This window comes from Scardinius erythrophthalmus, assembly GCF_964197995.2.
Source record: "Scardinius erythrophthalmus genome assembly, chromosome: 5".
Taxonomy (NCBI): Eukaryota; Metazoa; Chordata; class Actinopteri; order Cypriniformes; family Leuciscidae; genus Scardinius; species Scardinius erythrophthalmus.
The window spans coordinates 21,093,385-21,110,724 of record NC_138225.1 but is presented as its reverse complement, the minus strand read 5'-3'; the positions used below and the strand labels follow the sequence as shown (position 1 = coordinate 21,110,724).

Below are 17,340 nucleotides of genomic sequence, written 5' to 3'. Positions count from 1 at the left end.
TTAGGCCCTGTTTACACGAGAACGCTCACGGGTGAAAACGTAAAAATATTTTATCAGATGTGCCTTTCGTTTAGACGGCGACGGCGTTTTTGGGGCTTAAAATGCAAAAAAGTGAAACCACCCTCCAGAGTGGAAATCTTAAAAACGCTCCACCGTCGCGTTTCCGTCTAAACCAGGGGTGTCCAATCCTGCTCCTGGAGGGCCAGTGTCCTGCAGAGTTCAGCTCCAACCCCAGTCAATCACACCTGAAGCAACGAATCAAGGTCTTAATAGGCATACTAGAAACTTCACGCAGGTGTGTTGAGGCAAGTTGGAGCTAAACTCTGCTGGACAGTGGCCCTCCAGGACCGAGTTTGGACACCCCTGGTCTAAACGGTAAAAACGCAAAAGTCTGCTAGACAGTGAAGGCACCGATCAGTGCTTCACATTGCCACATAGCCGCCTGGACTGCATACTACATTGAATTTCACACACTTTTGCGTCACCGTATGCACGCAGATTTCCCCCCCATAACGCTCGTCTAAACGCAGAATAAAAAGTGTTCACTTTTGAGTTTTCTCTTCAGATCGTTTCCGTGTAAACGTAGCCTTAAAGAACAAATTCTAAGGCTGGGAACACACAGTCCTGATAAATACTGCTATTCAAATCCTACATTCTGCTGTGGAGCGTGTGTTGAGGAGGTTTTCCATCAATTCATCATGATATCTATAGTAGGGCTGAACGATATTCTGTTTTAACATCGACATCGCGATGTGCGAATGAGCGATAGTCACATCGCCGGAACATGCGATGTGAAGGGTAACTTTACGTTAGTAGCACCCATAGTGTAAGAGAACGGTAGCACCAGGGTAGCACACAGTAAACACAAGTTTGTTGTATGGCTTTTTGCTGGGGTGACATACGCGTTCCGCGTGCCTGCACAGTGATTGGTTCGCTGTGCCGCAGCTCACCGCTCACAGCCAACATTCACTGGCAATCCTATAGCTAAAAATGTGCGACGAAGAGGATCCGCCGCAAAAAAAGTCAAAATCAGCTATTTGGGACTAGCCTTCGTCTACAAAAAGGAGGATGTTGACCAAAAAGAGGTAGGCTACTTTGCTGGAGTGTTATTAAGTTGTGGATGGTTGTCTTTAAAAAAAAAGTGTTCGCATTTATGAGGAAAAAAACAATGTTACGTGACATTACGGACTCGTCACGCGGCCGTTATGAAAGCGGCACTAAAAGACTGCTTTAAAACTTTCACAGACCCCTCAAACAGAAAGCACAAAGCCTTTCTTTAAAACGAATTTCGTTTTGTATTAATTGTATCTTAATTTTAATCAGTATTTCATTATCCAATTTCCTGGATTTAATAAATAGCCTAAAAATTAAATATAGCAGCCAGCGCCTGAACTGGAGATTAAGCTATCATCCATGAACCGAAACTCAGCATAAAAGGTAGCCTACTCGCCTCACACACCGAAAAATAACAATAATAATAAATAAAAAAATAGAAATATAACTATTATCTACAGAATAAAAAAAAATAAAAAATTAATCTGTATGAAAAGTGCATTTCTCCCGATCACTGCTGCGAAGATCGCGAGTCAGTAGGCTATTGTCAACTTCATCTTTACAGAAAACACTTGTTTATTAATAAACAATTAAAATGTTTCATTATAATATTTTACATACTATTAATCATTACTTTTGCTGGTTCTAGGTGCCGTTTACATGAACGCGTCACTGAATCAGCACAGAAAACATAATTTTTCGGGGCCTAGAACCTGAAGAACGTTCACCGAAATTCTGAGAGAAATATGTTTATGGAATAAAATATTAGCCTAAGTGGCCTTTTTGTCACTTGTAATGAAGCTTGCTTATTAGTGAAATTATTAATAACATGGAATGGTAATTATTGACTTTAGCCTGGATTGATGGCTCGCAATATCGCGATATATATCGTTGGGAAAAAAATATCGCAATGTAATTTTTTTTCCAATATCGTGCAGCCCTAATCTATAGTACTGTATCAAACATGGGTGATGTGATTGGTGTAAAAAGAGCAAATACTCACCTATTGCAGAGTTGGTTTACGGCTCCATAGGAGTCACAGTCACAGGCCTGGCAGCCACTAGTACCGTTGGTGAAATACCCATTCTCACATTCATCACAAAGTTGACCTGTGTATCCAAGTATGCACACACACTGACCTGTGACAGAGTCGCAGGTATTCGGGTCCTCTGACCCCTCAGCACTACAGTTGCACTGAGGTCCTGTGTGGAAAAGAGGAGAGAAGAGAGATTGGAAACAATGTTGTCAACGTTAAAAAAAAAAAAAAAAAAAAAAAAAAAAATTAAAAGTATGATTTTAAAGGGATAGTTAACCCAAAAATGAAAATTAACCCTTGATTTACTCACCCTGAAGCCATCCTAGGTGTATATGACGGAAGCTAGTTATTTTAGTCGATAAAGTTTTAAATATGGATATTTTTCTTACACAAACGCATCACTTCACTTCAGAGGGCCTTTATTAACCCCCCAGAGCCATGTGGAGCACTTTAATCATGGATGGATTCGCTTTGAAGGACTTCCAAAGACATCAACCCATTCACTCCCATTATAAAGCTTGGAAGACCCAGGACATTTTTTAATATAACTTAGGTGTATATGACATAATCATTTTAAAGAAAAAACGACCTCACGTTATGTCAATCACGCTTGCACACTGTCTACGAAACTTTCGTCCGTAATAAAAAAATTCGGATCGGGTTCGATTTTCTGCGTTTTTCACATCCACAGCCAGTATTTTGAGAGGTTTTTTGACAATTCAGAGCCACCGTACAAGCGAACGACAAAATCCAGCTGTTCGGTTCTGTCTGCCCAGCGCTTCCGCCGGCCGTGTGTGTGTGTGTGTGTGTGTGTCCATACCTTGGCTTAGACATACTGCCAGTCTCTGTTCAGGATGGATTGGTTCACGGAAATTGGTGGTCTTCTTTTTAATATGTGGCTCCAGTATCGCTAGCAAAGCATCAAACTGTTCCATTGACATTCTGAGGTAAATTTTGAATCGCTCGGGATAATTTCGCAACTCCTTGATAAGCAGGTGAAACTCTCCTTCCTCTCGGCGCAATCTCAGGATTTGATGGACCCAATATTTCCTCTTTCTTTTTTCTCTTTTTTAAGAAGAAAGAGGGCAACAAAATCATCCTCACTGCTTGACGAATCCATTTTGTATTTTTTGCGTTTTTTTCGCAAAGGTTTAATAAATACGCATTGGACTCAGTGTGCAAGGTTTCTGTGCATGACTAATTTTAAGGCTGACGAACACGAAAAAAAGCATATGAAAATTTCGGACTCAGTGTGCAATCGCCTTAAATCATGAGCTAATTTTCATTTTTGGGTGAACTATCCCTTTCACTCTTGGTGACCATTTTTCTTAGTAGATGCCGAAATGAGTCATGTGAGAATGTTTTTGCAACATTGGTGTTTAAAGGGGTCATGAATTGAGGAATCAAATTTTCCTTGAGCTTTTGACATATAAGAGGTCATCGTACTATAAGCATATCCTGTAAGTTTCAGAAATGAAAACTTCCTTGTTAGTCCAAAAACATATTTTATTGTAAACAAGCCCAGCGAACAACTCGTAGTGGAATGTGCCTATCTATGACATGGATAGGTGAAAGGCTTTATGATGAAAGCATTCATTAGAGTGCCGAAATCGAGTTGCAATGACGAGATCACTGCATTCATGCGCTCAACATGTCTGTGATCGTCTACAATGCCCATCACTCCAACCTTTCATGCCACCATCTAAATATAATGCTATTAGGCTTGCTACGATAGTCAGTGTTACCGGTGTTACACTATGTTCAGTCACAACACCGGTTTCATCACTTGTCCACCAAGGCACCACGCCAATTTTTTATTTTTTTTTTAGTTTAAAGCGTTACAAATATTTAACGCAGTATCCGTTTTTCCATTTCCGTTTCCTGACGGATCAAGGTTGTTCCTTAACTTCATTTTCTATGTGCAATTCACACGAGCTCTAAGCGCGTGCTAGACCGGACAGGACCAAGCAGGACCGAGCAGGTAACATTTAATATGAAACAAAGTCTCAACTTTCAAATTTGGTCAGTCAAACCGTTTTGTGGCTCTTTAATGTGTCGTGACAGATTGCCTCAGTTTAAGCTGCTCGTGAACCGATCATCTCTTCCTTATTTATACCATCAAATAAACATGAATGAACATCAGAAGGACTGTTTTAACCACGGAAAGATGTCAGTAGCCTACACACCATTTTCAAGTTCAAATCCACCGACGTTATTCTTCTGACTCTCCTGACTGCTTTTTCGGACAAAAATGGTGGATTATGATTGGTCAGATTGCGTGTCAATCAAACTCCCAGTGAAGGGTGAATTGATGCTAATTTAAAAGTGAAAGTAAAATGCACACTGCCGCACCAGCTTCTTATAAGCAATGATTTTTTTTTTTTTTAATTTTATACCCCCACCCACCCCCCTGCCTTTTTTTTTTTTGATGTAGGCCTAACTTACTCATTTGTAAAACGATTTGAGCACTGGTTTAAAACAAAATATAAAGTAAACATTATTGTTGCTATTATTGGTAACTCTGAATTGCTTGACACTGCACCTTTAACATTCAATAATGCTTAACAGTATGACTTTTGGCGAGAGATTCAATCAGTAAGTGGTCGTGGTAAAGCACAATCTCATTTGGCCTTCTACACATTGAGAGATTTTTTTTTCCATCGGAACATGGCACAAAAAAGTGTGAATTTATTAAAAGCTGCAGGTTGCCACTTTCCAGTGCCATCACAGCAGGGGAATAGCACAAGGGCAGAAAATATGGTGCTGAAATCTCTCTAAAAGAAACTGTATGAGCAAAACTACATCATTACGATTCAAGCAGCTAATGGGAATGATATGGAAAGTACACATTTCATAGCTAGTGGGGCGACTGTACCTCCAGGGGTGCACTGAACCTGTGGGCTCTGAGAACATGTTGAAATACACCAGCTTGATGAAAACAGCCTATACTTGGCTACTGCCTTCAAGCAATGTTTCAAGGAATGTTTTGTAGGATTTAGAGAGGACTTGAGCCTGGCCCGTCCTGTTATCAGTTCTCGCAGTACAAACTGTTCCCTCCAGTGCACGTCAACACCTCAGTAAACAGTTTTTTGTAATAAAAACAGCCTGCTCAGTAACTCAAAAGCCTCTAGCACCTACAGCAGCAGTAACCTTACACATCTAATATGATCAGCAGTATTACAGAGGTCACAGAGAGGCTGTCAGCAAAATTATTTGCTCCCAGAAGTCGAAAAACTGAGCAGAACAAAGAGATCTCATTATTAAAGCGCCCTTCGTCTGACTGTGCTGCAATATTAGCGTGCTGTGTAGCAACCCAGAGCTTATCTGATGAGAAACTATATCGCATACATGCAGTGTTCCAATATAGTGCTGTGTTTTTTCTGGGTAAAAGGGGAGCAGGTGCTTTCTCCCAGAAGAAAAGCACAGTAGCTGTAATTTGCGATGATGATAGTTTCAGTGAGATGTGTGAGGAAAGAATGATGGATAAAATATTAATTTTAGGATCTAAAAAAATGCCAATGGCAATCCCTGGATCACTAAAAAATATCTAAAGAACCACATTTTGATGGGTTGAAATAACACTGTTCCATAAGGGAACACATCTGGTGGGTACTAAATTCAGAAAATACTCCTTTTCTTCGAACTGTCTAACATATTGCATGCATAAATCCAAAGGGGACCTTCCCTTCAGTGTGTCATTGTTTTACAGTGACCTCCCAAAGGACCTGCGAGTGTGAACACATGAAAAAACACACACATAAGCACTGATGCAGTGAGAGAAATGGAGCGCTGCTGTGATATATTTAGGAGAAGCTCTGAGCGTGTACAGTTCCCCATGGCTGACTGGGGGCAATCTGATCTGAATCAGAGGTGACCTTGCAGATTACACAATAGGAGAACTCTGCCAGACAAAGTGTAAAAAAAAAGAAAGAAAAAAAAACACTTTTTTTTTTTTTTTACTTCTCTCTTAATGGAACAATTACAAGTATCCATCTTATCTGTCTTGCATCGTCTTACAAGAATCACTCCTAGCCTACTTCCCACAGTCCCGCGAGAGCAGGCATCATTTAAAAGAAATACAGATACACTACCTGTCTTTAAGATTGGGGTTAGTATGATTTTTCATACAAATGCAAGGATGCATTAAGGTAACACAAAAAAGTAATAGTGACAGTAAAAACTTTGTTAAAAATAATTTCTGTTTCAATATAATAATAATAATAATAATAATAATTATATATATATATATATATATATATATATATATATATATATATATATATATATATATATATATATATATATATATATATATATATATATATATATATATATATTCTAAAAGAGTCCTGAAAAATGTATAACAAAAATATTAAGTAGAACAACCATATTTAACACTGATAATAAGAAATGTTTCACTGAAGACTGGAGTAATGATGCTGAAAATTCAGCAGTAATAAAATCAGTTTTAATATTGAAATAGAAAACTGTTATTTTCAAATTGTAATACTATTTAACAATTATTGTTTCATTGTATTTTTGATCAAAATAAATGCAGCCCTGGTCATCAAAAGAGACTTCTTTCAAAAACATTTTAACTTACAACTTAAAACTTGTAAAACTTTTGAGTTTTGTTAGTGTGTCGTACAGTAGTTTAGTGAATGTGACGGTCTTTATGGACGCATGGACGGAAGTCCTTCTTCTGTTTTTACACAATCATAAACATGCTGAGACATGAGTGTTTGTGGAAGGGCATTGGCAAGGTGATCCCCCTTATTGAGTATCAATAGAGAATATGCAAAAAAAGTCAGCTCAAGACACCTGACAATGAGGTATCGGCTTTCTTTACACAAACATGTAAAGGTCACAGCTTTGTTTTGTTTGAATAAGAATTAAAGATTTCATTTAACGGCTACATATCTTACAGTGTTGAGCTCATTGACCTAAATTCACCTTTGTCACATTCTTGGAAATTCCTGCTCCAAATCTGTGTTTTTTTTTTTTTTTTTACTCATCCCTCACAATAAAATATTGAGTAGGTTCAAATGTCTGCATGAGGGTGTTACTGTTGCAATGCAAACAGACATCAAGTTACCATCTTTAAAGCCATAATGGCAGACTGTAGGTCAGCTCCAGACTGTAAAACGAAGGTTGTCAGTGAAAGCAGCTAAAGATTCCTGAATGAAGATGGTGAATGAAGCTCTCAGCTGTGCTAATTCACACATTGCTCCTAGTATGAGAAATCAAAAATTAGAAAAGGGGGGAAGTGATGCATGTCATGCACATAGAAATATATCTATCAAATAAATGTTAAGACATTCTCTAAAACTAACAAATATTTTTGCACTATTCAACACAGCCTAAGGCGATATTTCTACAAAATGATTTTACATTGCTTTTTGCACGTTTCGTGACACTTTCAAAGTGATGCGTCCAAATGCACATTCAGTTTTATCCGAAACAGATGAACATGAATCTGGCAAGGTTTTATTACATTGGATTGCTGTACAAATTGTGGAAGTTCGGAAATGAAATGTCGAGTGAGTGGTAGAGCTGCACGATTCAAACACCCATGTGATCATTCGAGCTGCCACTGATCCAGAGAGAGCTGTTGTCATATGTATAGGTATGAAAGCTTCACTAACTAGCCTAAGTCTTTTCAACCACACAGAATAATTATTACTAGGCAGGCATTTAAAAATAACATAAACATTAAACTTAACTGATAGTGTTAGCAAATGCAAAAGTGAGATAAAAACACATTTGTTCAAGCAACCGTGCCATTTTGGTTTGTATCTACAAGTCTTTGAACTTCTTGAAGCACTTTTACTAAAGTGCTTTTAGGTCATAACAGTATTGTGCAAGGAACGCCACAAAAATAGCAATAATCCAAGCCGTAATCATAATTTGTGTAAAAAGGAATCAAAGTGGTCTAATCTAATGTTCACTTCAGCTGGAAACTGTAGTAAATTCAGCAGATATGTTTTTGGACTTTTGCTAAATGTAGGTAGAGGCATGTACTTACAATGAGCCTAGATTGTGTTCATTTATCATTACTACATGATTAGTCTTGAATGTGGTTTCAAAACTAACAACTTTATTTTAGGTGCCTTCAATGCTTGAACACTTGATGATAAGCAGACAGTAACCATATTTGTCATCAGATGCATAGTTTCCAAACAGGTATCCCTTGTTTGTGATGAGCAAGGATGTCACACATCATCGTAACATGTTTGGGCAAATGCCTATTATTAGATTCAGTAGCTTTGTCGTTGTTATGTAAGAAAATTACAGGACACTTATATAACCGTAGCCTGACACAGGCCTGTTCAACAACATACTGACCCTCAGGGGTGAGCAGCATGGTGTCATGGGGCCCCTGTCACCCTGCATTTCCACCCACATGGCAAATCGTGTGGTACCACTGAGAGAAGCAGAATACATGAGCACTGTCATACAGTCACGTTCAGAGTGAAAACATAACCGTAATGCTCAATGAGAAAGCTAATAAACCTACCTCAATGACAGGAGAAACTTATAAGCGAAAGACCACAAACAGGTGTGGTAAATGATACATGCGTGTCAAATATTTGTTGAATTAGCATGGCTCAGAATTAATAATCTTACTTTCAAGCAAATTAAACATATCAATAAAATATGTGTGGCTTAAGGCTGATTTATACTTCTGCGTTGGACCTATGCCGGAGCGCATTGGTTTTCATTTATACTTCTGAGTCGTTGTCCAGGTTGACGCGCAATCACACATGCAGAGGGAGCATGTGAAACCCGAGGGAGGGGTTCTAGCAGACCAATCAGAGCGCTTGCGTCCGCGTAGAATTGACACGTTGTTATATTTTTGGAGAGGTGCAGGTCAGGGTACGCGCGCTACACACAGCCTACGACGTAGCTACGGCGTGAGTTCGACGCAGAAGTATAAATTTAGCTTTATACTTTGGGTTTCATATGTGCGTCAAAACGATTAAATGTACACAAAAATATGTCAAAATGACTGGCTTAAAGATTCACTTAAACACAGTAGCCTATATATATATATATATATATATATATATATATATGTATATATATATATATATATGTATATATATATATATGTGTATATATATATATATATATATATATATACACCTTTATTTATATAGCGCTTTTTACAATACAGATTGTATCAAAGCAGCTTCACAGTGATAAAAATAATACAACTTGTTGTAATCATTTAACTAACATATATATATATATATGAGAGAGAGAGAGAGAGAGAGAGAGAGAGAGAGAGAGAGAGAGAGAGAGAGAGAGAGAGAGAGAGAGAGAGAGAGAGAGAGAGAGAGAGAGTAGTAATACCTTTAATACCTTAACGATACCCATCCCTACTTGTAACTACAGCTGAATAACTACAGTAATAAGAATTACTTATCAGTAATAAAACGAAAGTCCGCTCCTTCAGAAAATACATTTTAGGACAGGTTTATACTTGTTTCTAATTGCCTGGGTGTGGTATCAGTTTAGTCTCAAAAACATGCACACATTGTGAAAGCTCTGTAAATGCACACCGAGTTAAGCATGTGCTGATATTCTTGCTCATGCTCTTTGTTGTATGCTCTGTCCACTGACACTCTTAATTTTCTTCAGAGCACTTAGTGTGCTGGTGAGCAGAGTGTGAGGCAGGGATAAACATTTTTAGATATTCAACTGATTGGTAATTCGATCGAGAGAGAGAGAGAGAGAGAGAGAGAGAGAGAGAGAGAGAGAGAGAGAGAGAGAGAGAGAGAGAGAGAGAGAGAGAGCTACTGGGGAGAGAGAGAGCTACTATGGCCTTCTATGCCATCAAAAAATCTATCCAAATTGAAATACCAATCAGAATCTGGCTCAAAATATTCCAATCAGTCATAGAACCAATTGCATTATATGGCAGTGAAATTTGGGGTCCTCTCCTAAATCACCAATTCGACAAATGGGACAAAAATCCGATAGAAACCCTGCATGCCGAGTTCTGTAAGAGTATCCTGAGAGTACAGAGTAGGGGTGGGCGATATGGCAAAAATATAATATCACGATTTTTTTCAGGAAAATCACGATTAACGATTTTATCACGATTCTTTTTATGTTGGTTGTACTATTTTGTGATTGAGCATTACAGCCAATCTAATGTCCATATTCTAAAAAAAATGCCTTAGGTAACAAAATAAAAATAAATAAAAAAATGGTGGACAGGGGCAAAGATAAAAATATTTGTCATTATTTTCTTTATTAAATATTAAGATTAAAGATACACATTACACATAAACAACTTAATATAAAAATTAAATAGGCTAACAGTGCTTTATGTTTTCAGCTACAGTAGGTGTATTTAACAGTAGCATTGCAGAAAGTAAATGAACAAATATGAAAATAAAACAGAACAGACTTCACTATATAAATTATACATTGATACTAAAGCTACTATTAAAGTTATCAGTCAAGAGCAGTGAGTGATTTTCTCTTTGCATTTTGTTGTTTTATTAACATTAAAGGGATAGTTCTCCTAAAAATTCAAATTATCATAATTTACTCTCTCAAGTTGTTTTAAACTCGAATAAGTTTCTTTCTTCTGTTGAAAATAAAAGTTATTTTTGAAGAATGTGGGTAACCAAACAGTTGATGTACCCCAGTGACTTCCATAGTATATTTTTCTCCTATGGAAGTTAATGGGGACCAGCTACTGTTTGGATAGCCACATTCTTCAAAATATGAATATTAGAAAAATATTAGAATATATTAGAAGGAAATTAATACAGGTTTGGAACAACATTAGAGTGCGTAAATGATGAGATATTTTTGGGTGAACTATCCCTTTAAAGACAAGCGGCAGCGTGTCTGTTTACTATTACTACTGTCTCTTTAAGAGTTGCGCGCGACGCGTTTAATATACACGCATTTGACAAGCAGGTTTTCTCTCAGTTTTCTCAAGTTTACTTTCAGTTTAGACATAACCGACTTTGTTTATGTAAACCTTTGTGTGTATTTAACAGTATAAGCACAATAAGTGTCGAAAGATAACTTAACTAGTCCAGTATCCAGGCGCTGGTAGACAGGCGTCGTGCATGTGAGCTTCACATGTAGGCTACGCGCTGAGAAATGCATGCGTTAGAACAGCGCATCAGCACGCTAATTAAATGTTTAACCGACAAGGCATTAAAGCACATGCAAATTATGAACTTTTGTGAACTCCAGTGTCCCGTTCCGCTGTGTTAACATTTTATGTGAATATACGTCGCGTTGTTCAGTATGTTGGGACAGAGGCGCCAGAACAGATAGGCTAATGCACGATTCTACGATATTTCTTCAAAAGCAGATCGTGGAGACATTTTAATCGTCCACGATCAAAAATCGTCATATCGCACACCCCTAGTACAGAGGAACACGCCGAACAACGCATGCAGGGCAGAATTAGGCCAGTACCCTCTCCTAATGCATGTGGAGAAACGAGCCATCAAATTTTGGAAACATCTAAAAATGAGTGACCCCAACTCTTATCATTATAAAGCCCTTAAGAACCATGAGATGAACCCTGAGAAGAGCCCGCTCATTCAGCTGGTCCTGAGGCTCCACACACAGACGAACACCACTAACACTAACCAGCCTCAGGACACTGACACCCTCATCCACACAATCCGGCCCAACCACATTATAAAAGCTCAACGAGAGCATTATCTGACCTACTGGACTCAAACAACACAAAAACAGAGTAAACTAGAATGTTATTTGGCCCTAAACAGAGACTACACAACCGCAGAATACCTGAGTGCAGTGAAGGACTGCACACTCAGAAGAAGAATGACGAGGTACAGACTGAGCAACCACAGCCTGACTGTGGAGACGGGCAGATACAGGCAGAACTGGCTGCCCAGAGAGAGACGCCTCTGCCCGTACTGTGCCCAGGGAGAGGTGGAGACAGAGCAACACTTTCTTACCAGCTGTCCCAACTATGAGGACATTAGAGGGACTTTCTACACACAATTTGAAAAACTTTGCCCTAACTTCCTAAAATTGAACAACAAAACACAATTCCAACACCTATTAGGTGAAAAAAGAGATTGTATGACACTAGCGGCAAGATACATCGATGCCTGCCACAAAAAGAGAGAGTTGACGACCAATCAGTGATGCGTTCACACACACACACACACACACACTTGTACACAAAACAAACACACAAACACTTACACACTGAATTCTAAATTGTTCACAGAATTTTGAAATGTTCATAAACTGTTTTACTATTTTTATTTATTATTTTTATTTAATTGAATTATTAATATTATTTTCTGTACTAAATGTTCAAAATCATTTTATATGTTGTTTCCATGCTTTGGCAATACAAATGTATTTTTGTCATGCCAATAAAGCTTTCTTGAATTGAATTGAAATTGAGAGAGAGAGAGAGAGAGAGAGAGAGAGAGAGAGAGAGAGAGAGAGAATGCTCTGTGTTGGGTATGTAAGGGATGTATATTTTATATAAGGGTTGTAAATCAGATAAGTTATAACATATGACAGGCTCAATCACTGGCCTAATGCAGTATAGGCAAAATAAACTTTGGCATACTGTTTGCATATAAGGAATTACATAGGGACATAATTATAAGGATATATACATTATATCCTTTGTGTTTTAGCAATGATGTGTTCTTGACAGAGACTCACACTGTATGCCTGATATACATGCCAGTAAATTCATTATGAATTTGACTTTCAAATGGTTGAGTGAGAGGATAGTAAGAGCTTGGCTATCAAGCAGAGGCAGAAGGGCAGTTATCTGTGTATTGCGGCTCTAGGACTCCTGAGAGTTTCTAATCAGCCAGAAAAATAAATCTGTGCTAAGTCTGGAAGCGCCTACTCCTCACAAAAGAACTGGATTTAGGGTGTTTGTAGGCCTGGAGCTGTATTGAGAATGGCAGTCTAAGCAATAGCAGAGCAGTGCTTTTATAAAACTCCCAGATGGGAATCCACAAATAAGGTGCAAATCAAAATGTGCTACACAGCACATTAGAAAACTAAATTAATTGCTCTTACAGCTCATTTGCATATTCAAAGAATAGCTTTAGACCACCATTACAATCACAAAACAGAACTGAAGTCTGTTTGCATCATTGATCATTATTTTCCTGTTTATCACAGTAAAGCTGCTTTGAAGCATTCTGTATGGTATAAAGTGCTATATGAATAAAGGTAACTTAACTTAGCCATACTGTAGCATTACAATTCATTTAAGTTGGATAGTATTAGTTTGGCGTACAATACATCAAACAAACTGTTTTAATTTAAAGTCAATACACTTCTAAATGTTCAAACAGCCAAACCCAACCAAACACACAGTAGTGTGTTCTATTAGGAGCATGATGTGGATGCTTTTAATGTTAAAAGGAAGCTCAGACCACAGCATCAGTTTTGTCTTGAAAATGCAGCACATCTAACTTTACTTAATAATACAGTAATAGGTCTTACAAAAAAGTCATCAAAACCTGTATTGTAACTTAGGGATAGTAACACAGTTGAAGACTTTAAGGTCTATAATGTGTAAGGTAATTTGTTTGAGCTCATGATACTTCAAACACATTAATGAAACTGCCGAGCAAGGACAGCGCAGTAGCTGAAAAACAGCCATCATACAAGCCTGTGTGTGTCCTGCAGTCCTGGGGATTTACGAAATGACTTTCACTGTCCTTGTCTAAAATGTGTTTTAATAAGCCACACGCTGCTCACACGTAGAGCATGCAATATGACATGCAATATGAGTGCTACAGTATAACTCTGAATCACAGAAAACAGAGTGCATTGCCCTTAACAAATGTTCTGTTGGAATTATTTAAATAAAAACTAGAAAACAGCCATTAAGTTCACCACATACCAGTTCAGCAATAAACCAACCTCCTCTCCTCAAGGTATTTCAGTGTACTGTTTGTTTGCATTACTTAGAATGTTTATGATATGTACTCTTGATGAAATAAAGTGTGATGTTGCTGCCACCATATCATAAACAAGTATCACTGGGAAATTATTTTTCCTGATTGCATACCAATAAAAACAACACATTACATGAGTCACTGAAGGGAAAGGGCAAATTAAAGATTGTGTCTGGAGAAATACTGGCTCATATTCTTGTTTTGTTTACAGGCTAATCCTGCACTTGTTAAATAGGCCTAAAAAAAACACAAGTGTCAATGTTATAAGCATTATTTAATCCTGATATCTGCTAGTAGAGTACTCATAAATTTTAATTTTCTTTAATAGGGCATTTAACAACGTTGACATTTAAACATGAAAGTGTCTGAAATGAAGGAAAAATCTTTCAGAACAAAACATCACATACTGTAGCTGTACTGTGCACACACTTGGCTACTAAGAAAAGCACAAAAAGCTTGTGGCTATATGATAAGAGTTTTTAATATTTGAACCCTGTTTTTGTCATGTCTTTCTATGTTAAACTTCAGATTGTCTCTAGGCTAAACTAACAACTGTAGTTATGCAATTTTATGTAAACTATTCTTAATTTTGGTGGGCTTCATTTCGGCTACATGTAATGTGTCCATCCACATGCATAAAGATGAAATGCATGATTTCACCCCAATCATATATCTTTTTTCATTGCTTGTCTATTACACACCACTGCAGAAACAGACTGTACAGAGCAAAGAAGAGAATATATTGGAAGGAACTGAAATGAGACAATTACCAGTGTGTCCAAGAGCCATAATGCTGCATTAGTGCGTCTACAAGACTGATTAATGATCACTATGCTTTGTACTAACACAATAAAGAAGACAATACTAACATTTGTAATAATAAAAAGGTGAATTATATGTTAAAGGAAATGTAGCTTAAGTTTAGGTGTCTCACTCTGATTCTTGGTTTTACAATAACTTGTGCAGGTGTTATTTGAGTCTGAGACTGAAATCATTTTGTGACAGAATGAGGTGAATGTTTTAAGGTTCCCCATACCACTGCTAATATTAAACATGCACAAACTTTAGATCAAAAACTTTTGTTCAGTTGCCAGAACAAAATACCATGGATGTTCTTATGCAATCATCACAATGTCTTGATCAGATCCTGAATATTATGCCCATGATTTTAGGTTGAGCTTTCTAATAAGATGCTATCCGGGTCACCTCTTACCCTAAAATTATGTCATCTAGGCTATGTCTGGGGAAACAAGGGCACTAAACTTACCACACTAGGAACAAAAGTCAAACACCAGCTATTTTAGCCTTTCAAACCATCACCCCATAAATCAGATAATCACGACAAACGTTTCAAGGTAAAAAATAAATATAAAAATGCACAACAAATGCACAAAAATCCTTGAAATATGATAACTCTCCTTTTCTCTTCATATGTATATTAAGCTGTTGAATCAGTGGGTTTAATGTGACATATCCGCTTTTCTGTGGAAGCTGAAGACCTGCAGTAAACAGCAAAGGGCTAAAATCCAGAAACAAATCCCAAACAGTCACAGAACCGGTCGCCTTTGGGCTGCTACATAGAATGAGATGGTTTTTATTAACTGTAATTTCAAACACCTGTCTCCTGCAGTACAATCACTTCCAATGAAGTCCATGGGGCTGCAGATCACACACTGTCTTAACTGCACCTATGATTATACCTCATATGGCTGGTTCACTTTTCTTTTAACTGCATTTCATCCCACTGTTGTCACTGAATATATCCAAGTTCAGACTGAGAGAATTTAATGATATCAAAAAGAGGAATTTCTCACCCTTTTTCCAAGTAAGAAACTGACAAGATGAAAGATTATGAATTAGACAAAAACATGTGTCATTCAACTAAACAGATATAGCAGACATAAAGGTGCTGATACTACACTGGATGACCTTAATGAAAATGAATCATCCTTAATCTCAAAGCTAGCCTGACATCATGTAACTCAAGATAAACGAGTGGAAGGTTTAAGATTTATGACTGTTTTCCCCTTTTGGCAGTCAGGTGGTAATTAATCACATTAAAGCAATTAAGAATTGGGTTGTCTCTGCACAACTGGTCTTATCTCGAATGTCCTTCAGATTCACAGCTGCCTGTAAAGAACTAAATGTTTGTGGAAAGTATTTATCTGCCCATTCATTTTTGTTACAGCTGATAATCAGTATTACGACAAAACCTACAGAGAGAATTGAGACAAAGGAGTGTCTCTGAACAAAGATGGTACTGGTTTGTTGTAACTGATTCTCTGGAAGCAGGAAACAACTCTGTGAACCTGTGACTATAAAGAAGGAACAGTGTGAAATTCTGTCAGAATGCTGTGGGCTAACGAAGATAAAATAATAAATGTAGCACACCAAAACAGCTTGTGCAGGTGTAAATCCCTCAAAATCTGTTTTGCAGAGGCTGGGAAAGAAATTCAAGGACACACTAGGGCCTGCTTCTCATAGTGTATAACACGCTCCAAATGGACTGCACATTTGGAAAGCTTACATTTTACAAACTTGCATACTCGTCATCCTCATGTCACTAAAAGGGGAGAACTGAGTGAGAACCGAACCTACCTTTCTCAGTGGTCACAAGAGGCTTTGAGGTGCTTTTCACTGTCCATGAACTCTTTGCAGTATCCAGTTCAGGTGGGCTTGTGTTTTCTGTGCCAGTAATTGGAGAGGAAGAAGTGGGGTTTACTGTAATGTTTAGTCTTGTGGAGTTTTCTTTGACTTGACTGCCTGTGGAGGTTGGGTTCATTGTTTTGGTAAGAGGCGCTGCCGTGGTGGTCATCCATAAGGGCTGTAGTTGGTTAGTTTTGCCAGTGGTTTTAAAATCCCTGGTTGTGATGGTCATTGTGGACGTGAAAGGTGAAAACCTGGAGTCCCTGTCGTCCTCTTGTAAGTGGTTTGGGATGGTGGTCGCCTCCAACGTCTCACCCAACACAGCACGCGGTAGTCTCGCGCCTGGAGACGCGTTCTCATCGCTCAGGCGACGTACAGTACGCGACAAACCAGCGGTGTATCCAAACAACAATAACTCCAAAACTGAGAACAGTAACATAGTGTAACGCATACACGTCATTTTGTTCTTTAACTCCCCATGTGAAACGTTTCAATTGTATCCTTTAGTTATATAGACAGTTACTTCCTACTATCGAATCCGTGTTTCATCCGATTGTCTCCACTTGTCCACTCGCGCTGTGAACTGCACGGTTTCACTCCAGTTGGACTGACAGTTGTAAACCCCGCCTACTACGGCAACGGCCACGCCTC

The 17,340-nt window shown here is 38.1% G+C and overlaps 1 protein-coding gene across 2 annotated transcripts in view; it reads right to left on the bottom strand.

Annotated features, from left to right (window-relative positions):
• Window positions 1–17,340, bottom strand: part of LOC308691342 (multiple epidermal growth factor-like domains protein 9) — a 122,715-nt gene extending 105,375 nt beyond the window's left edge. For both annotated transcript variants that reach the window (XM_081366418.1, XM_081366419.1), the window contains exons 1-2: window positions 16,642–17,340; window positions 2,057–2,255 (exon numbers count right to left, since the gene is read on the bottom strand). In XM_081366418.1, coding sequence (XP_081222544.1) covers window positions 2,057–2,255; window positions 16,642–17,149 — 707 coding nt within the window. In that variant the 5' untranslated portion in view covers window positions 17,150–17,340. The remainder of the gene's footprint in view (window positions 1–2,056; window positions 2,256–16,641) is intronic.